Source organism: Lagopus leucura, unplaced genomic scaffold, assembly GCF_019238085.1.
Source record: "Lagopus leucura isolate 7727_CA_CO unplaced genomic scaffold, USGS_WTPT01 Super-Scaffold_100001, whole genome shotgun sequence".
In the NCBI taxonomy this organism is placed as follows: Eukaryota; Metazoa; Chordata; class Aves; order Galliformes; family Phasianidae; genus Lagopus; species Lagopus leucura.
In genome coordinates this window covers 51131372-51154023 of record NW_024962262.1, presented here as the reverse complement: position 1 = coordinate 51154023, position 22652 = coordinate 51131372, and the positions used below count along the sequence as shown (strand labels likewise).

The window sequence follows — 22652 nt, the reverse complement described above, 5'->3', positions numbered from 1 at the left end:
GTTAAAGGAGTAGAACAGCTTTCATAAAAAGGAGAGGTGGAGAGAATTGGAACTGCTCAGTTAGGAGAGAGGAAGTCTCAAGGGAACCTTATTCATTTGCATAAGGTAACTTGGGGGGAATAAGGAAGATGGAGCCAGACTTTTCTCAGTAGTGCCCGGTGACCAGACAAAAGGCAATGGGCACAAACTGAAAGAAAGGACATTCCATTAAAAGATAAGAAAACATTTTTTTCTTCAAAGGTAGATACACACTGTCACAACTACTAAGAGAGGTTGTGGAATCTTCAGTCTTGGAGATACTCCAAACTTGACAGGACACAGCCCTGTGCAACCTGCCTGTAGCTGACAGTTCTGGACAGGGAGTGGGATTCACCAGCTTCCATAGATGCCTTCCATCTATGCATGATCTTATGATTAACTTTTTTTACAACAAATAGAAATCCGAATATCCCCTAGGATGCAGAAAATGTATATATATATTTTCAGCTATTGCAAAATAAATGTCAGATAATGAAAGTCAAATAGAGCAACAGACATCATAGGTATTTCATAAACTTTGAATCCTGGAGAAAGTACAAGTATTTTGCCTGGACTTTCTAAAGCAGGAAGCTAATCCAGATTTCATAGATGTTCTAGTATAAGTGGATCTAGCTTAATCCTTAGCAAATGTTTATATTCTCACATTTTTTATATTGTGGCAAAAGAAAAAAGCAATAGATGACACAAAGACACATACCTCCTCCTGGAAAAACCCTCCTCCTCTTTTTTGTTTGATTTTGGATCAGAGCAGCAAAGGCACTTAAGCTTGCAAGTGTTTAGATCTGTCAGTTTTTTTTTTACAGTACACCACTACTTAATAGCAAATTCTGCAAACCAGAAAGTTACTCAGATTATCATTTCCCCTACAGCTTTTCAACTTCCTTAAATTTCCTAATTTGCAGATGCTAATGATTTCACATGAACTGATCACACAACTAACTCTTCCTTCCTGCTATACTGTATAAACTAAATAGTCACAGTATGCAGAATCATTATAAAGTAATGCATAAACACACAGTGGTCATGAACATATTTATAGAAGTACCCCTCTTACAAATAAAGGCATTTTCATAAATAATATGTTTTGGAAATGAATAATTGCAGTTACGTTACACTGATTTCAGTTTTATACAACTAGTAAATGCTTGAAGTTCTTACAACATGACCATTTAATTTTATCAAGACCCAAATGGCTATATGGAATGTTGAGTTTCTAAAAGGATTTGCAGTCATAAAAATATGAAAAGCTAAATCATAATGTTTGCTTTAGCTGTCAGCAACTTCAGCTGTGGCTTTAGGTCACACTGAGTATTAGCCACTTCCTACTTTGTTTTACATGATATGTGATATACATAGAAGTAGCTTGCTGTTCTTCAGCAAGACTTTTTATTTCTTGTTTTCAAGTATTCACAGACAGAATGATTTGAATTACTCTTTACCTTTCACCCCTAATATAAGCACAAGAACAGAAAAGAGAATTCCCTGAGCTTCTTAGGAGTGGGGAAGGGTCCTTAGCAGTTAGTCTGTTAGAGGAAAAATTATTTCTAACCCTGCTTTCCTTGAACCAAAATCTCTCACTTTATTATTATTTTCTTGTGTATGTGTTGAGGTCCACCAATATTGAATTACTTCACAGATATTTCAAATTCTAAATGCCTTTGTTTTTCAATCCACACTGCTCTGTCTTGCTCAACATCAGCCAAGGGTACTTCTCAAAAGGGTATATTAATATTTTCTTAAAATCTTGATTTTATGACTGAAAGAAAACTATGTAAAGATAAAGTGAGGAATACTGAGAGAAGAGTGTATGTGTTTCAGCTAAATATTCTGGTCTCTCAAGCAACATTCCTAGTGTTGACTCAGTCCTTGTCATGTTTTCAGCACCTTGGGAAGAGGATTGGCATGTTCCATTTTCCATCCTCTCTGGACTTGCTTCTCATCCTGTCTGTTTCTGGGTTTATTCTGACAGTGGGAGCTAAAATAGCTCAATGCTGTTCAATTTCTTTCTTCCCAAGATATGTTCAGGACAAGTATATCAGTACTGTTTTCTGCTGGTTGAGAACCAGCCCTGTGAGAGACTCTGGGGAGGGTTTGGGCCTGAGCATGCTCTCAATAGATGGCTTTCACCTAGGAACAGGAGAGGAGGAACAAGCACTGGAAAGGGTTGAGGAAGAGGAAGGTCTGAAGGACAGAACCTAAGAGAAGTAAGACAAGTAATTTCAGGTGAAGAAAATACGCAAATGACCAATTAAGAATTCAGAGATAATTTTAAATACTTTTAAACTTGTAAGCTTTTCTGGAAAGATAATTAATTTTGTTAAAAGGATTTGCATCCAGTAGTGGTGGCATGTTTGTGAATAAACTGAGGGTTGTCTAACAGTCTCATCTGATTAGTACTTTCAGACTATTCAAAGAGTAGCTACATTAGTCTTGACTAATGTGTTTCAAATCTCCAGTCTGGATGAATTCACTGGGGCTCTGTGTGCACTATTCTTCCCTCTCCTTAGGATATGGCTGTCTGTGCTCGCTCACTGGCTGCTCTAGGATAGTTCTGGCCAGAGAGATCATGGCCTGATGGCTCCATGGCTGTCCTCAGGTTCTGTGTACCTCCCAGGAGGACACATGGCCCTCACAGTGCCCTGGTTTATCTATGTGGACAAGACCATGACTCTGACTCCATTGATAACCAGTTTCCTTTAAGGACATCTGATCTCTTTTATGTATCCCTTCAACATGCCCCACCTTCTCCTGGGAACCATCAGATCAACTGTTTCTGAACTGACAAACTGCTTATCTTTGTGTTTATAATAAACCAGAAATGGTTTTGGTATTGTGCAATGTGCTATTCTGTGCTTTGTCAATGTGAGCAGTTGAGACTCAGGAGCACTGAGGCATGGACCATGACCTCTCCGGCTCCCCCAGGACAATCTCTTCCAGAACCAGTACTCTTGGTCCACAGGTGGTCTTCTGAACTCTTGCAGGTGGTGTTCCACAGTGTTGGTGTAGCTATTAGTAGCCAATTCATGAGTAGCTTATCATAAATAAGAGAGAGAAATTCACTCTACATGGTCTGGATGATCAATTACAATAATATCTTGGTTTAGCATTAGCATTTGCTGAGAAAAACAAACAAACAAACAAAAAACAAACACTAGGCTGATAAAAGTTTCAGAAATTTCACCAGCCTTTCATTAAAAAAAGATTAGATCACAGATGGATAATTCAACAAGTTGCCCAATGCTGTATGAAACTCTTTTGTAACAGACTAACAGTGACTAGTGTAATTCATAGAGTTTTAAGAAAAGCACAGGAAATTTTTTCACAACACTTATTTTGAAAAAGATAATATTACAAAAAAAAAAAAATAAAAAATAAAAAAAATAAAAAAGACCACACACACTAATTTTCCTTTTCTGGGCAACTTAAATTAAAAGTCATTAATGGATGAATTCAGGTTTTGTTTGGTTTTTCACCTTTTCTTCAGTCTGTGTGGCCTCTGTTTTGAGCAAATGAATTGGTCACCCAATCTGGTGTTATCTACAAACATGATCTCACCAACAAAGATGTCAAACAGGATAGACTTAAGGACAGAACCTTCTGGTACCCCAATTGTCATGGGTATTTACTCTTTTAAAAACCATACTGACTACTCCCAGTAACCTCCTTATCTCAGAAATGTGCTCAGAAACGTGCTCCAATAGGACTCCCATCATGACATTCCAAGCTGTCAGGCCCTGGGATAATCTTCAGAACTTTTTCTAAAGATGGGAGCAATACTTGCCTTTCTCTAGTCAACAAAGACCTCCTTGGTCTCCACAACCTTTTGAAGATGATACAGAATGGACTGGCCAGGTCTTATCACCCTTAAGTTCGATTCTTGTGAGAACTGCATAGATTTGAGTTTCCACATTTACTTCCTTTGGACATCCACTGTTATCTGTTCCTTTCCTCCTTGCGCCCTTTTGGTTTGGGAAGCTGGACTCCTAATATGTCTGCTTGTTTCCCTAAGTGTTACAATGTCTCACTGTTCTGCATAGAGAATGTAGTTCTAAATGACCTGCCAGCCTTTCCTGAGCTCCTTCCCTGAATAAGCTAACGTATTATTCCTTATCAAAAGAAAACAGGAAATAAGGAGTTTCTTTTGTATCTACCAGACTGTAATGCGATCTCCTAAGAGATACTGTCTTATACTTTCCTATTCAATTCCCTACAGCGAGCCATTAATGCTTCCTAGTTCATGGTTATGCTATGGTGGATTACAGTCAAACTATGCTCCTCCCTGGCATTTTTGCCCAACAGGAATGATATCATCCAAAGCTGTACAAATTAGTGTGGCCTAGCACAATGTCATCACTCTTTTTGCTTGTGACTGTGAGCATTTCTATTCTGGCTATTGCTGCGTATTGGGAGAAGTATGTGCAAATGCTATTTGTACATATGTTCAGCTCCTTCTCCTTGAGAAATTGGTCCTGTTCTTGTAATCTGAAGGAAAAATCTTCCCAGGTGAGTCTTTGACCCAGTGGCAATCATTAATTTTTTCAAATGCAGTAGTTGTACCAAGAGCTGTTTGCACCTATCTAGAGTAGAAGTTAGACAGTGTGGGGAATAGCTCCTGCCAGTGCTGGTGGTTGGACGACTCCTCGGCACTGGACAGAGTCCAGAAACAACTGTTCTCAGCACTGACTTGGCCAGGACTTGCAAACAATGTCAATGTCCTGAACAAATCCTGGGCATAGTCCAGGGATTATCTCAGACTGGGGCTAGTATGTAATGGCAGTTGGTCCTGGTGCAAGAAAACTGTCCTGGGAATATTTAATCTGATAATCAAGCATATAGCATTGTAAAAAAAAATAGTCTAATAATCAAATAACTATATTTGGATGCCTGATACTGTAGTCCAAGTTTCTGTCTCAAAATAAAAAGCAGTTTTACACTAAAGCATAAGTTTGTTCTAGCCATGCTTCCTCACTTACTTATGAAGAACATTATGACATCCTTAAAACCTGAATCTCCAAGGCCAAAAGAAGCAGAAAGATATGTGAGCTGTCAAAATCAATGAGACTACCTCAGAGGATAAAGTTCTTTTTATTGTGAATGAAAGTACTCAAAGGTTAATTCTGTTAAGGGGTGAAACGCTTGACCATTTTTTGTTTGAATATTAACATCAACTTAGAAGTCATGGTGAGCTTCCAGCATAACATCCTCAGGTAGGAACAGGTGGATGGCTTACTTTCCAACCATCCAAACCAGGGAGTCAGATGACAGGACTATTCTGATATAACTCCAGCTCCAGAATGAGCTTTGTATGGAATTAGGTTTTAACTGAAAGGGGGATCTCTGTGCTCTCCTGTCACCTGACCATACATAAGGACACATTGGTTATTTTTGTCTACCCTGTCCACCAGGACCAAAGCCTTGTCTACAAACCTGTCTGTCACCCACTCACTAGGATACATGGATTTAGTTTGTCCCAGGTACAGGTCTTTGCATTTGCACTTGTTGAACTTTGTAAGGTTTCCATCAACCCATTTCTTCAGCATGTCAAGGTCCCTCTAAATAGCTGGCCTGCCCTCTCAGTATGTTGGCTCTTAGTATTTTTAATATGATTAAAAAAACAACAACAACAACAAAAAAACACTATTATTTTTCTTTAACAAGTTGTAACTGAAACTTCTTGACTGAAATATTTAAATCATATTCACAGAATGGAAGATACCCAGTAAGGACAGTTACCCAGACAGCTAAAGTAAGATGAAATTAAAAGAAAAGACAAAGGCATTTCAAAAACTTACACATAAATAATCTTATCTCTTGGCTATACTACCTATGCATTTTAGTCCCTGACTTTCTGCAGAGCTGAACTGCCTGAACTAAAAAGTACACTTTCAGGTTCCTCATTTGTTTTTACTATTTTACTACTTCAGCAACTACTATAATTTGTTCAGTTTCAGAAGTTACTGACTGCATTTTGCACTCCATCGTCTGAAAGGAAAATTAAAATTTCTGTTAGTTTTATACATGTGACTAACTTATGTATGTGTAATTCTGAGAATATTTCAACTTTTTTTGCATATTTTAAGGAAATATTTCACTTTTTATTTTTTTTTTTTTCCTTATCAGATAAGCTTTCCTTAGAAAGACAAAATACTGAAATTTCAACACCTCTGTAGTGCTGAAACATGATTTTCAGCCTGGCTTGAAAATGGCTAGGGGGAAAGTGTGCTTTTCTCCAACACACCGTTCACAGATAATTTTAAAAGAATTAGAACAAAAGGATTAACTTTATTAAGGTACATAACCAGGTGAGTACACTTTGGCCTGAAGCTTAGTTAACTGAACAGGCCTTGAGTACAGATGTGTACATGTCCCACTGGCAAAGTTCATCCTGCCTAGCTGGAGAGAAGCAGCCAGACTGGGCTGTTTGTGGCTCTGCTTATGGGACATTGTGTTATTTATGTTTATAATTATGTTGGTGACAGTGTGATGCTGGTAAGTCATCCATAGGTATAAGACCTACCAGTGAAAGCATTAACCCCTGTGCCCATCAAACTGGAACAGCAGAAACCCCCTGGGGGGAGAAGAGTACTGCATTTGACTTCCCTTAACAAATTCCCTGCTGATTTTCTTTCATAGTTCCTCAGTATATGGCAAAGGAAAGAGTTATTCTTTCCTTTAAGTTCCTTATCATTTAAACATTACCTTTAAACCTGCAGTGTAGTCTTATTTTGCATTTCATGCATTTAATATAAAATGGAAAGAAAGCCTACCTGTGGATTTATATCAAGCTGTCCATGAAATGGATTTTTTGGCTTTGGAACTTGTGGAAATACTGCTTTCCAATAACCAGTCCTGGAATTCAAATGGGATAGAGCAAAACAGAAAAATAAAGTATCTAGCGTGTGTCAAAACCACTGCACCCTTGAACAAGCTCTTATCTTCCTCCTCCAGGGGAAGAAATCTTCCTCAGAAAAGAAATGAAAATTGTACATCATCATGTCACAGAATGAATTCATATGAGGAAGACACTAAGAATTTAGATGGTAGTAATTTTCTTTTTGGTTAGATTCAAAATATTTATTTTTTTCTTTGAAATAAGAAGGAACTTACTACTATGATCATATTTAAGCCACTGCAACCAGTATAAAGTGAACATAAACTTTTAAACAAGTAGAAAGAACAGTCTTCTCTGAATTACTGCATATTTCTATACAAAGCGCATGATAAGGTAGACTATCCTTTTTCTTTCCATTTCTCTTGCATAGTTTATTTCAGGAAGAAATGCAAATTTCTTATGCATTCTCAGATTAATTTAGCTTGCTAGGACAATTCTAATGTTAGAATGTTAGAAGATCTGTACTGATAAGTACAATCAACCTGTGTGTTTGCAATAACTACATTTCAAGAAATCACATCTTTTGGCAGACAGTCTACATGTCGGTAAGAATGGCTTTAAAAAGCTGTTATGAGGAGAGGCTGTTGAAACTTAGGTTTTTTTGCAGGGAAGGCTAAGAGGTGACCTCACTGTTCTGCGCAGCACTCTGAGGAGAGGAGGCAGAAGGAGGTACGATGGTCTGCTCCTGGGAACCGATTGTTATAGAACAGATCATCTTGAGTGAGATCACAGGACATGTGCAGGACAACTAGGAGATCAGGCCCAGTCAGCATGGGTTCATGAGAGGCAGGTCCTGCTTGACCAACCTGATTTTTTTCTATGACTGAGTGACCTGCCTGGTGGATGAAGGAAAGGCTGTTGACATAGTCTACCTAGACTTCAGCAAAGCCTTTGACACTGGCTTGGACAGATACACAATTCACTGGATAAAGAACCAACTGGAGGGCTAGGCCCAGAGAGTGATGCTGGATGGAGTTGAATCCACCAGGAGCAGGGAAGCAATCATCCTTCTGTACTCAGCCACACCTTGAGTGTTGTGTTTAGTTTCGGGCCTCTCACTACAGGAAAGACATTGAAACCCTGAAGCATGTGCAGAGAAGAGCAACAATGCTGTTGAGGGGTCTGGAGATCAAGTCTTGGCAGGAACAGCTAAGGGAGCTGGGATTGTTCAGTCTGGAGAAGAGGAAGCTCAGGGGAGACCTTATTGCTCTCTAAAACTTCCTGAAAGGAGGTTGTGGTAGGGTGGGGGGTCGACCTCTTCTGCCATGTAACCAGCAACAGGATGAGAAGAAATGGCCTCAAGTTGAGTGAGGGGATGTTGAGTTGGAATTAGGTTTCTTTTCCAAAAGAGTGTTGAGGTGCTGAAACAGGCTGCCCAGGGAGGTGGTTAAGTCACAGACCTTGGAGATGTTCAATAAACATGTCGATGTGGTACTAAGGGACTTGGTTTAGTGGAGAAATATTGATGGTAGATGCACAGCTGGACTAGATGATCTTGGAGATCTTTTCTCAACCTTAATAATTCTATGATTCTGTGGTAAATGATGAAACATAATTAACCTTCTTGCCATGTTGACAGTAGAGACTCTTGAAAAAATGTATGTGAGTCAACCAGAGACTTTAGGTATCACAATCATAATGTCTGCCTTGAGAACACCTTTTTAATTTGGCTTCTATTAGATTGTGAGTGAAAATGTGTTCAGAGGCACCTCTGCATAATTTATTTGTTTAAGAACTGCAGATGTTTCAAACATTCACACAAAATAAAATAGAAGTATAAATTCCATATACCTTTTGCAGAATAAAATTGTAAAGATAGGTATTGAGAGTGTTGCAACTGCCACTACGGGTAAAATCCATACTGAAGAAGAAATTTCTTCATTTCCTGAAAGAGCAACAGTCATGAATCACTATTGTTAATAAAAAGCAATAAATGCACAGTCAAGCACGTACTCCGACTAACGAATGTCAGTCCAAAAGGTTTCTCCTAGAACAAAATGCAACTCTTTTTTTCTTTTAGCGTTTTAGCTGTACATTTTTCCAGGAGAGATTAACACCAAACCTGTTTGTTAATCCTCAGCGCTAAGCAGGCATGATGGACTACAGTTTCAAATATACAACTTTTTTATTGATTTCCAAAGTTAGAATGTTAGGAGATAAACTAATCATCTCTCTCCTTCCCAGTAATGTGCAATGAAACACAATGCTTACGTATACTTTATATTTTTCTTTGTAAGTGCACATCCATGTGTGAAGTAGTTAGGTCATAGCAGGGAGAAAGATAAGTCAGGGTAAAGATTTTTTATTCTTACCAAACTCAACAGCTGCGCTCCACTCCCCCCAGTCTTTGCTCACTCTACACGTATGGCCAGCTGCTCTTATTTTCACCAGGTTCTTCTTTCTCATGTTGGGATTTTGAACTATGTGGCTTGTAATAATTTCCTAAGCAAACAGACAAAATCACATCTAGACTGAGTTTTTCGTTGCTGAATTCCTAGATGTTGACAATGTAGAAGCTGCGTTTACCAGTGAGAGTTTTCGAGGTATGGAGGAATTGCTTGTTAGATCAGACTGCTGCTTTGGAGCAAAAAATATATGCTTGCTTTTAAAGTATGTAGCATATATGTACCTATGTGTGTATCCTTTCAAGTATAGTCTATCACTCCATAAATTTTGCTGTCTAGAACTTTCAACTTTTCAACTTATATTCGTTAACCTGTAATTTCTTATGAAATTACATCATCAGTAATTACGATTTATTTATGATTTTCCTTGCTACATTTACAGAAGCAGAAAAGCATCTTGAATCATCTCATATTAGTGCTGCTAAAATTCTATAATGCAAAGAATAAACCATCTGCATGTAGCTCATGTTTCTGTCTTTGTAATAGGGCTCCTTAGGACAAACCAAAATTGTAAAATATTGTCAAATAAGAAGACTGCAGTACTTAGCTATACCAGAACTTCCCAAAACATACTCTTTCTTTGGATACTTTCAGAATTGGAGTGGGAAGTGTAGGCTGTACTGAGTAGAAGAAGGTGCAGCATACCTGCAGAACTATTCCAAAGGGCTTTTTTTGGTCTTTGGGTATACATAAGTTGAATTAAATTCCTAGAAGAAGTTTTCTCAATGACTTCTTTCCCTTCTGTCACTAATGCGTATTTTCAAATTCTGACCCAAACATTTGAGAGGAAGAAATATTTATGTTAAAAATAGTTATGGAACAGTAACTTTTCTGTTTTTTTTTCCACATTTCTTTGAATGTATGACAAATGACACAAATATCATAATTATTTAGCAGCTAGACACATTTCAGAAGCCCATAAATAAGAATATCATAAAGTGTAGAACTAATGCTAGATGCAATTGTGTGCTATTTGCTTTTCACAATTGACTATGAAACGAACATACACTGCTGATAAATAGAAAAATCAAACTTACTTTTGTATAACTTTGATTGGTCCACTCTGCAGAGTTACCCTGTATATTGAGAGAAAAGTTTTATTTTTATGATCGCTTTTTTTATTTTGTTAAGACAGTCATTTTAATCAATTGTCTATCACCTTTCTCTGCATTACTGTCTTATATACTTCACAGTTTGTTTTGATGAACATTTTACCTAATTTACCTAGTAATTTACCTAATACTTTATTTCTGATATGTGATTCAACTGCAATGCCAAGTTTATAGTAACTATTTCTTCTATGGAAAAGTATTTGTGTTCCTTACCATTGGAGCTGAGAAATAAATTGTATTTCAGATTGATGCTTGAACTGAAACACACTCAAAAAAAACCCAACACCCTGGTCTGAATGCAAACAGTAACTCTATTCTTACACACATCAGAAAAAGCCTTTAAGATCACAGAATCAAAGAATGGTTTCAGTTGGAAGGTACCCTTAAGATTATCTATTTCCAAACTGCCACTATAGGCAGGGACACCTGCCACTAGGCCAAGTTGCTCAAAGCCCCATGCAGCCTGGCCTTGAATGTTTCCAAGGAGGGGGCATCCATAACCTCACTGGGCAACCCGTTCCAGTGTGTCACCATTTTCACAGAAAATAATTTCTTCTTAATAACTAGTCTAAATCTACCCTCTTCCAATTTAAAGCCATTTCCCCTATTGCTACATGCTCTTAAAAAAAGTCCTTCCCCAGCTTTCCTGCAGGTCCCCTTCTAGTACCGGAAGGCTGCTTTAAGTTCTCCTGGAATCTTCTCCGAGCTGAAAAGCCCCAGCTCTCTCAGCCTCTCCCCATAAGGGCTCCAGCCCTCATCTTTGTGGCTCTCCTCTGGACCTGCTCCAACAGCTCCATGTCCTCTTTGTTTTGGGGGCCCCTGAACTGGATGCAGTCTTCAGGTGGGGTCTCAAAATAGCAGAGTAGAGGGGCAGAATCACCTCCTTGACCTGCTGGTCACACTTCTCTTGATGCAACCCAAGATAAAATTGGCCTTCTGGGCTGCAAGTGCACATTGGCAGTTCATATTAAATCTTTCATCAACTGACACTGCGAAATCCTTCTCCCAGGACTGTTCTCAAGCCATTCTCCACTCAGCCTGTATCTGTGTTTGGGATTGCCCTAACTCAGTTGCAGGACTTTGCAATTCACCTTGTTGAACTTCATGAGATAAGCTTTTCTTTTTAAATCTATTATTTATATCTTATAAAAACAAAAAACACTATGCTGAATTGTAAATACCACGCAAATGATGTTTCTTTTCCCTCAGATGAAATCATTCAGAAGTGATTTGGATTCATAAATATTTCATCTACATTTCTGATAGAAAATAAAATCCCATATCTCTTCTGTGTAGGTATAATGAGTAATATATAGCATATTGACCACACACAACTAACGATTGGCAGGCTAATAATTAACATCTCCACTATCCTGTGGGTTTGGGGTTTTTTGTTTGTTTTTAATTACTTTCAGTCTTGTTTTTTTTCCTACTGTAAAACAAGAAGAAATCAGATCAAATATTTCTTCAGAAAATAATAGTGCTCATGTGGCACCTGAGCATGTGTTGCAAAGCATGCTGCTGTACAAGAGAGCAGGTCCTTGAATCCCTAAAGCAGCTACCTTGAGCAGAGGGGGAAAATGGAATCATGTAATCTCCCTTTAGTGTTTTTACTGATGTCACATACGAGAAAGAAAGACGATAACAGAATTAAAGAACCATAGGGATGAGAAGAGACCTTTGGAGTCCATCCAGTCCAACCTCTCTGCTAAGCAGGTTCCCTACATCAGGTCACACAGGCAGGCATCCAGGTGGGTTTTGAATATCTCCTGAGAAGGAGACTCCACAACTCCTGAGGGCAGCCTGTTCATGGTCATTGTGTTATCCTTTTTGTTTTCTCTCAATGCAAGTAATTTCCAGTTGTAAAATAAAGTTTAAAAGTTGATTGTAGCACAAATATATTTTGGTTGCAGTATATTAGCAATGCAATATTTCTCTATAAAACAATATAAGCAAAATCTTGCTCTCACTTTATACTTCGCAATTGGAAGGCAATACATTTTGCAGTGCAGTATTTGGTGGACTTTGATGAAATTAGTAACATGAAAACTGCTGATAATTTCTTATGGAAATACGAGGCAATTTGGACACCATATGAATTGAATATTCTTTGTAACCTGATATTAATCATGTTAAAAAATAAAGAATTCTGTATTGCTTTACTGTGATTTCTCTTTAAGTCAAAGCCACACAGAGCTCAGTATAAGGACTTAATTGCTACAAAGGCAAAGAGATTGGAAGAAGCCGTAAGGTTTTATAGCAGCAATCATCTGGGATCATCCGTGAATTAGCAAACCGCCTCCAGACTCAGCTTGGAACAGTAACTCCAGAGAAGGACGGCGCCAGCCGCCCAGTGGCCGCGGGGCTGCAGTACAGGCAGGCTGTTCCTCCCCAGTTGTCTTTCTGCTTTCTCTCTCACTTGTTTTCTTTTACTTAATATTATACATCTCCAGCTGCTATGGTGTCTGGTAAGCTAGTTACATTTTGAATTAGAAATTTCAGCCTCTTCCATACATTCATACTGCTTAACCAAATCACCATTTCTTCACCCCGTACCTGCAGCCCAGATGCAGTCACCACTGGAAAGAAGTGAACCTCAGCAAAAGAAAGTACTTTTTCTAGTTTTGTCACTGCCAAATCTGTAATATGTTCAAGTTGTGATTAGCCATAAAGTGGGATAAAATGGTTCGGTGCAGTTTCACAAGGTGCAAGAAAGGCACGACAGTGAAAAATAACGCTGCATATGAGGAAGTCTACATGATACAAGAGGTTTTCTTTTTACCCATGCATATTAGAAAATGTAAAAATTTGCATCGATGTTTAATGTAGGTCTAGAGATTCCTCTTACCTTGGATGTTATTTCAACTTCATATTTAAAACATCTGTCTTTTTTAGAGTGATTTATTTGGGGTTGTTGCCATCGAATAGTGCAAGAACGTGAGTTTTCGTCACAACTGACAGTGACATTTGATGGAGGCATGAGTTTTTCTGAAATGATAAATTCAAGAATTCAAATATTTACAGTCACTTAATAGTTTTTGATTTGATTTAAAAAAAATGAAGAATTGTGAGTAACATTTCTGTGAATAAATATATCTATTTACATTTATTTTTCTTGAGCACTATGTTAGAAGACCAGAGTTCTCTATATTCTGTCTCCAGGAAAAGAAGTAGGAATGTGGTTTAGGGAGAGCAATCTGATGTTAATCCTAATGTAAGAATTCTGAAGGTTATTTCATTCTTTAAGCTTTCTCATTTAACTCTTCTGTGACATGACCATATGGCTTGCTTGGTGTTATGAACCAAGCAGCTTATTTCTCCTCCAAAAATAACCATATGGGTTTAAGAATGGCACTTCAGTTTTAAGAATTTAGAACTTCAGACATCTCCCCTTCTTTCACAAACACGGGCAAAAGTACAGATACTTTTGTATTTTGATCATACCCAAGGACTTAATATCTATTGCAACAGCAAAAGACAAGCAGACACTGATGACTAAAGGAGTGATAAAACAATAATAGGGGGAATGGTTTCAGTTAGACTATCTTGCATCAGTCTTTACAGACAAGACTGGTCTGTTTGTGATGGGCTGTTTGGTCAAGAAGCAGTTTTATTTAATCTCTCTGAGTAATAGTACAGCTTACTTCCTTTTCTTTATAGAATGAAACTATGCTTCTTGGTGGCACTATCTGTTGGCTCTTTAGTAGAAATGTCTTTGGCCATCACTGAAAAAGGTAGTGGTGTGAAATGCCATCTCCAAAATTCCATCGATGTATATGTAATTCAAGTAGATTGCTGAAAATAGCTGAGAAGGGCTACAGCTGTGAAGAATCCTAAACTGAAGCTAAATTCTGCAGCCAGACACTAAACGCAGAAATAAGATAATTTTTAACAGCTTTAAACATAATTAAAAATAGTGTGAAAGCAATTACAAAGTCAGTGTTCACCATCTTTAGGATAATAATCAGCTAAATTTGTTGACAGACTGGGCAACACATTTCACCTTAGCTGCACAAGTGAAGATAGAACTAGAGATTTCAGTGAGAATTTAGGAACTCTGGTATTAACATCTAATGGATTTGAATGCCTGCACGGTTTTTAGATAAATGACACTCAAGCCAGAAAATCCTCACTCTCAACGTAAGAATTGTTAGGATGGTCAGACTTCTCATAACAGTTATTTCAGAATGTTACTACTTCCTCTTGTGGTCCGTTTCTGAACTGTATTTTTGCCAGCATCAATGATAAGACCAAATATTTTCAGAAAACAGGAAAAACTGTCATGTGGGGAGACAATTCTGTCTGACTGCAGGCTCTGTCTTGGGGATAAATGCTCTATTACCCTCATGCAATAGTAGGAATAAAACAAAATAAATAATTTACTCACCAATTGTATATAGGTCAATATCTGTGTCGTAGAACTGGATCAGGGAGTTTTTGCTAGACCCATTCACCAAAAAATAGGATTTCTCTATCTTCACGTTTTTGAATCTACATCCCACATGTCTACCATTTTCGTCTTCAATGTAAAGCTCACATTCCATTACGTCATCATCTCTATAGATAATATAACACACACACACACACACATATATATATATATCAAGGAGTTTTAGTTAAACACGGGTACTGTGATGTGTTAAGCGGGAATTCAAGACTCAAGAAGACCTACTCACCTCGAGTTCTGCCAGTAGAGAAAATATTGGGTATCTCCTGGAGCATTCCTGCCTGCCTGCCAAGTGCAGTTCATGAGGGAAATGTCATAAATCACACAGGAGAAGTTCTCAATGGCTGACCCATTAATGCCTGCAAACACAGCAATGTCCATTATGAAGAAAAAATGCGTGGACTGCTCCAACGTGGAGGATCTTGGCACATGCTTAGATACAGCAAATATCTGCAACTCTAGACAATTATTGTTTTGATTAGGAATGGTAAACATCATTTTATGTAGCTGTATTGGAAGATATTTAGACTGACAGATCTTGTGAAGAATCTGATGTAGCTATGTCCTCCAAAGATATGACTGAAGTTGCATATGACAGGATTAGGCTCCATGAAGACTAGGTTGCCATAATGCAGGCTGACACCTAAAGTGGCCACCTCTGTTGCTTGAATTATTCTGATTTCTGAGATTAATATCACCAGATCACAAACACTACAAATTACTCTTTAACTCCTAACCCCAACAGAAGCTAATAAGGAGAATAAACATGTATTTTTAAAAGAAAGGATGACTTAGCCTCCTTGTATAAGGAAACAATAATTTCTTTGAGCTTGGTGAGACAGGAAGTAGCATCATTGTGTATATTCCAATTATATGTTACTTAAATCAGCAAATACTGTACCTCATTATCTTAACACTCTCATATCTGTTATCCGTCTCATATAAAAAAGGGCAGATTCTGTCAGACTTTTTGTTATCATAGATTGGACACTACAAAGTGACACCATGAGAATTCAAGGTATCACACAGTTCTTGAGGAAAAATTTAAAAACCACAGCCAGAAACCTATTTCAACTTGATTTTGAATAATACAGGAAAATGAAGCTAATAAAACATTCAGAAGAGAATTTGCAATTAAGAAAATATTGCCAAGCAAGACATTAACCAAGGGCAAAACATTTACTGAGTTTCCTACAAGTTGTAGGAAAACAGTTCACTTGTCCAACATACATTGTCATAAGGATATGAACAAGGAGATATCCATTTCCAGGAAATAGAATAACTAAAGAAGGAAGCACTTCATGGTTGTTTTTTTTTTTTTTTACACTCAGGCCCATTAGAAGTATGCAAATCCTTTCCCAAAGTCTAGTGCATTACCTTGAGGAATATACTTGCATGTGACTGAGTATGTACTGTTAGCACTCTCTGCTTTAACCGAAAAGTTTGCCCCGTTGTGCAGAGGATATGCTAGATTTCTTCCAAAGATGCAATTTGTATTCTTTTCCTGAAAAATTACATTCAATTGGTTAATTTTTAACTTTTTCAACTCCTTTCTACTTTCTACTTTCCTTTCTACTCCTGTAGAAAGCCTTTCTGTGTAACAGTGGGTCCACCGTTAGAGTGAAGTAAGTACTTGTATCTCCCTAAGACAGAGAGCTCCCTTCCTAGAAATGTTGGATAATGAGCCTTTATCAGCATAAGGTGAAGACTTTGATGCTTCCCATCAAAAAATCTCATGACAGAGTAGTGTGAAGAATAGGAACTCCTCCTCTCTATTCATCCATCAGCATAAAAAAATCTTTTGAACCTCCTCAAAATGAAGCATATGTTCTTTCATAAAAACCAACAGATGGCTTTTCTGTACTTTATTCTCATTTCAAAGACAGAAGGAGATAGCCCACAAGCGACTGCTTGGGTAAGGAGTTGGCTTGAGGTTAATGTCTAGTAGTATTAGATTTCTTAATGTTAGCAGCCAATTTGAACAAATCATATAAGTGCCTTCTGTATTTAGTGGTAAAGGACACAGGTGTTTGCATCTAAGATACATGGGATACATTTTCTCCAGGCAGGACCTGTATCTCACTAGTGGCTTTTATCAGAGTTTTGAAGACTAAGGTTTCCATGCTTAGATAGTTGAAATGAGGGTGACATGACTATTCTAATCTGTGATCATTGATGCAGATGCTAGAACTACATGGAGTATTAAAAGATTCCCCAGAAGTTAGACTTCTGGAAACTGCTTACAGAAACAGTAAATGTGGTATACATTTTGCATAATGACAGAGCAGCATAGCATAAAATGCTTATTCTTTATTTGTGCAAAAAAGGATGTCAAAACCAATATTTCCTGATACAGTTCCCGTTCCTGAACTTTAGAGGTAATCAAGTCAGTCTGATGCACAAGAGATATTGACCAAATAGACTGTGACATTACTGCAGCTGTGGTGTCTAGAGGAAGAGAATTTGGTGAATACTAGAGTAATGTATGTATTCAGGAAAAAAATATTCCCATGAGTTCATGACTAGCTTTGAAGAACATAGCAGTCTTCAAAAGAAAACCTATTCTGGTTAATACATGTAATAATTACAAAACAGGGAAAGGTTTAGCTTGCCATCTTCTCTGCATAAGAGCTGAAAACAGACTAAACCTGACAAAGAAATCATCTTTCCATAACGTCAGAACACTGTCCAAGTAATCCATTCTGAGTTCCATGTCTCCTGTCAGCTATCAAAATGTTGGAGCTGTATTAAAACAAAACCAAAACCAAAACCAAAAATATATATATGTCTATATATATATCTTATTTTTCTTTTTTAGCTATGCATATAGGTTTCCTGCTCTCTTGGGACAAGATGCAAAACGGCATCTGGAACATGCTGTCCTGCAGAGTGATCTAAAGTGAATGCCTTTCAAGAATGTCTAGCTACAGAGCCGCTGGCTGCTCAGGCCCTTTTTTTTTGTTCAGGTTTTGGTTCAGTTTGTCTATTCAAATGTGCCTACTATGTTTGAAATAACCAGCTTGGATCCCAGGAGCCACTCCAGAAAAATTGTTCCTTCACATGGAACTTCTGTGTCACATGAGTCCCAGTTCTGAGCTACACTACAGCTCCAGTGCCACTGACCACTTATTAAAGTAAGTCAGAGCACGTGTCTAACTCAATTTCTCCTCTATACGTGAAAATTCTCATCCATACAGCATGAGATGCCTCTCAGTGAAGTTCCTTTGAAACCAGAAAAACGGGCAGTCTTATGCTTCAGTCTCATTAAGATCCTGGTCCCACAATAGTCCTCACAGGGCAAGAATTTCACGAGAATTGTCAGAGGACAGACACATATCAGTATCAAGATGGGCCTCAATAAAAACTAAAAAGAATGGCTAAAACACAGAGTATCTTTTTTCAGTTATTCAAGAATACGAAAGAAAAAGAATAAAGTGTAGTGATTTATCTCTGTTGATATTTTACATAGAAAATTTACCTGTATTTCGACCACATTATTATATACTGTCATAGAACAGTTGTACTTAGTGAAATTCATGGTGCTGATCCAACTCAGTTCTGTTTTCCACCAATTCAGCATCAAATTTTGGATGGGTGAATCTGACATCTCCCCTGAAATTATCACATAATAGGGATCGGTTATGTTCGGATTTTTGAGGTATAGAGGTTACTACTTACCAGATCTAAGACAAAAGGCAACTGGGGGACAAATATGTCTAAAGAGAAGCATATTACACTTCACCTAAGAGGATATCTGCAGGAAGTGCTCTACTCACAGTTTGTGCACTGCCAATCATCATACATCTGGGCAACCAGCAGCATCCACTGTGTCATGAAGATGAGTCCAAGACAAGCAAGCATCTTTTCTTCCTTGGAGACAGAAAGCAGCAAAAATTGTCCAATATGACAGATATCAGAGCAAACCGCTGCCCTCTGAATTGGTCTGGTCATATCTGCTCATTCTACCTGCTTCCAAACTGTCTGCCCATCTCAGTTCTTGTGCAAGAAAAGATTATATAGATGTTTCAAGCAGCCAGGGAATCTTTAAAATGGATAGTAACAAGATCAACAAAGTTGTTTTTCACTGCAGCAAAATAATTTGTGTGATGATTTTTAAAGCTGTTAATTTGGGAACCACTCTAGAAATTCTACATACATTCACCTGATGACTGCCATCTTGAGGTCTAAAGATTATCTATCAGGATGAGTAGACCTCAAGCATGTGGGTAAACAGCTGCAAATAGAAAATATCAGAATTTGTCACAGCAAAATCGATTAGCTCTAGATACTCAGTGATCAGTATGTTAAATTTGGTGAGGGTGTTAGCTCAGCTAGTGTACTTCCAAGTGTATTTTTTAGTATACATGCATAAAAGTAGATCTAGGAGCAGCATCTAAGTTTATTACAAATTCAGTGCCAAAACCAGAAAGAAAATAAAAAAAATGTGGCCAAGGAACTTTCTTGGCAGGCAGTAGATATCTTGCTTGCAAAAATCTTTATTCAACTCAGCTCCATGTATTTCTCTGCCAGCTTCTGAGATTATGCCTGGATCATCGGCCCTCCAGCCCATGGCTTCCTGTATCTATCTCAGAACATTACCAAATGCTCCCATAAACAAAACAGAAAGACAAAGATAGACATACCTTGTATTTGAAAACTTCTTTGTCTCATTTATCTTTGTATCATAGTCTTGAGGCTCAGAGAAAATGGAAGGACTCGCAATTGCAATGGTTATACAGCTACAAATAGGGCTGCCTCCTTGTCTTCTACATTTTAGGGAACACTCATATTATCGGAAGTGTTGCAAGATGTGATGCTCATCACTTCCCTTCTGATTGTTACAAAATCAAGAGTCTTAGCAATTTTAAAACCCACATTTCATGCAATATGAACAAGTAGTTAGCTGTTAAATTTTCTTTTTTGTTGTATAGAATCCGGTAATACTTCAGAATCCAATAAATATGTAAAAACATTTCCTCTCAGAGATATTTATCTCTGTCTGTAAATAGTTATTAGTCATACAAAGGTGACTCAATAAAAAGCATATCGTTCCATGGGCCAAGCATGCTGCCCCTGGTGCTTGAGGACAGGCCCTCAAGGCCAGGTCCCATCCAAGAGCACTACCAGGAGCAGGCAGCTGGGGATGTGGGGGCACTCACAATGGTGGGCCCAGCTGAGCAGGGGCCATGTCAGGGTTGGGCAGGGCTGTAGTGAGCTGGAGCTTGGCCACTATGCAGTCTCACTGTGGCAGGGGCTGGTGGCCCTAGGGTGATATTTTAAGGAGAATGGAAAGCGATAAAATTAGAGCCATAGCAAATGCCAGAGAGAATCTAACGGAGTTTAGAAAATTGAAGGAAGACAGTTTCTGTGCATCTGCCTCTCTCTCTCCTTTCTTCTTGAGAGAGATCCTTTGTCTCCCTCTTCCAGTAGCATAGTTCCCAGATTGTTAAGCAATCTCCCACCCCATTCCTGCAGCAGATACCTCCAAAGCAGGAGCTCTGCTCCCACTCTGGTACCTCACACTGCAGAAGAGACGGAAAGGTGCTGAGGTGAGCCCAGAGATAGGTGGAAAGGAAGAAGGCTGGAATCAATTCCACCAAAGTTGCATTTGTTGATCCTGCACCACTTTAAGGATGGTGTTTAAGGTCAGCTGATGCTCTGAGGGGGCTGTATTTCCACACGCCTACAGACATTTCCTGGGAGAAGCAGTCAGAGCACAAGCCCGTATATGGCTGTGGCTGGATGGCTATGCAGTGCCTGTATGTGACTCAGCTGCTCATCACGCTGGTGCAGATGCGGTGGGATGCTGGACAATTGCATTTTCTGTGTGCCTAAATTTGGTTCTGGGAAGTGCTGTCAACTTCCAGATTTCGAGTCCTCCCAATTACATATGTTAGAATGAGTGAACAAAGAGAAATGGATCCATGCAGCGCTGGGTTCCTTTTCTCCAGTGCAACTCCGCTACATGGTTACTTGAGCCTTATGTTCCCACTCTGAAGAGCTCCCAGGCTTATAGCAAATAGTAGAAGAGCAGCACTCTCTGATACTTTCTGAGATTATGCATCTAAGCAACACATTGAGGAAGTAGGGGTTTTGACGTTTTGGGGTGCGAATACTCTTTTTTTTTTTTTTTTTTTTAACTAGAATGTATTGTAGAAGAACAAGCCAAACAACCCACAAGGACAGTACTGTTACCACCACAAAGGAGCTCTGTTACCCAGGGGATTTCTTTGCTTGTCTGTATTTAGGGCAAATCCTTCCTGAGATTTTTAAAAATATAAACAAATTAAAAAAAAAAAAAAATCACTAAGCAAAACTGTTGCATGTTGATGATATTATCAAAGCCTTGAAGTCCAAGAATCCTGTGTGGAGTGGCCTTACTGTAACCCAGCAGGTGAAAAATAGGCTCTTTTCAGAATTACAGAGGTAATGAGAGTGTATTCGGCTTCTCAGTTTTTTGAGTTCCATGATGATCCTGCCACTGCCAGATCAGAATTAACACAACTTTCCTAGAAAATCCTAAAGCTTGAAGAATATTTTATTCATCCAACAGCAATAAGAGTGCTCACAAGAGCTGTCTAAACATTTTTTATGGCAACATACGGTTCTTGTATAGATTGCAACATTCTTCTTGGTACTTGCACTACTTCCTTTTTTTCAGAAAATGATGTTTTCCACAGAACAAAGGAATAGCAAGAGGGGACCAGAATACAAGACTTCTGTCTGTGTGAACATCTGAATCAGATAGTTGGAAGGTTACATATCCTGACTACCCTTTTCCAGTGATTATTACTTTGGGTCTTTGCCCAAGAACAGGAAAGAGATGCTGTAATCCCAACTACTCCTACCTCCTCTATCTCATGAATAGGACTTCTGTTGTTCTCATCAGGACATTAGAAGTGAATTCCAGGTTTCTGAAGGGGCTTTGCAGCCTCAACAGCTTCCATAGTGAAAGCCAAGAGAGTGTAAATAGTTCACTAATGGTCATGATTGTGAAACAGAACAGAAAGGATCCAGTAGACCTTATGTGTTTTGACTTCCATGGTAAGTTTTGGTTTTAGTTGGACATTTGTGATGCAGAATTTCTTACTGTTAATACGTTATAATTTAAAGACTAGGCTCCTTTTCAACTTCTATTTTTAAAGTTATCCAAAAGAAATTGTCCATAAAAACTTATTTATAAACATGGAATCAAAAAAATCTGGCTTCAAAGGAAACATCTTGATCATGTGGGCTAGCAGATGTTTATCACTATCACTATCACTGAATTTTGTCTATTAAGATGGGATTTCAGCTGCCTGAAATGACTTTAACCATCCTGAAATCTGCTGGAAGGGCAACATGGCAGGGTATGGAGAATTAGATCATCAGGAATCATATTCACAGATGCTGGACAGACCAAATGCAGAAGGTACTCAGTTGGATTTGTAACTCATCAAAGAAGAGTTGGTCAAGGATATGACAGTCATTTGCAATCCTGACTGCAAGGACCGCAATGTGGTAGACTTTAAGATCCTAAGAAAAAAGGGGATGGCAAATAGCATTATATATATGTGAGATGTCATGAGAGTATTGTTTAGCTTGCCTGCCAGCAGCCTAGATTTATCTTCCATATATCCTTTGTCCTCTTCCTATGTTTTGGATGTCATGACACAGACTACAGTTCCTCCCTTTGAGTCTCAAGTAACCTCTCTAACAGTTCTTGGCATCTGCTACCTTTGCCCTACACAAATTCTTTTATGCCAGAGCCATCCTCT

General features: G+C 38.4%; 1 protein-coding gene across 5 annotated transcripts in view; it reads right to left on the bottom strand.

The window, feature by feature from the left end:
- Positions 1 to 19667, bottom strand: part of LOC122177532 — a 39325-nt gene extending 19658 nt beyond the window's left edge. For all 5 annotated transcript variants that reach the window (XM_042867003.1, XM_042867004.1, XM_042867007.1 and 2 more), the window contains exons 1-11: positions 19539 to 19667; positions 18672 to 18765; positions 18374 to 18507; positions 16273 to 16399; positions 15125 to 15254; positions 14836 to 15005; positions 13297 to 13436; positions 10374 to 10412; positions 9244 to 9373; positions 8723 to 8816; positions 6807 to 6888 (exon numbers count right to left, since the gene is read on the bottom strand). In XM_042867003.1, coding sequence (XP_042722937.1) covers positions 6807 to 6888; positions 8723 to 8816; positions 9244 to 9373; positions 10374 to 10412; positions 13297 to 13436; positions 14836 to 15005; positions 15125 to 15254; positions 16273 to 16399; positions 18374 to 18507; positions 18672 to 18756 — 1131 coding nt within the window. In that variant the 5' untranslated portion in view covers positions 18757 to 18765; positions 19539 to 19667. The remainder of the gene's footprint in view (positions 1 to 6806; positions 6889 to 8722; positions 8817 to 9243; positions 9374 to 10373; positions 10413 to 13296; positions 13437 to 14835; positions 15006 to 15124; positions 15255 to 16272; positions 16400 to 18373; positions 18508 to 18671; positions 18766 to 19538) is intronic.
- Between the last annotated feature and the right edge of the window lie 2985 nt (positions 19668 to 22652).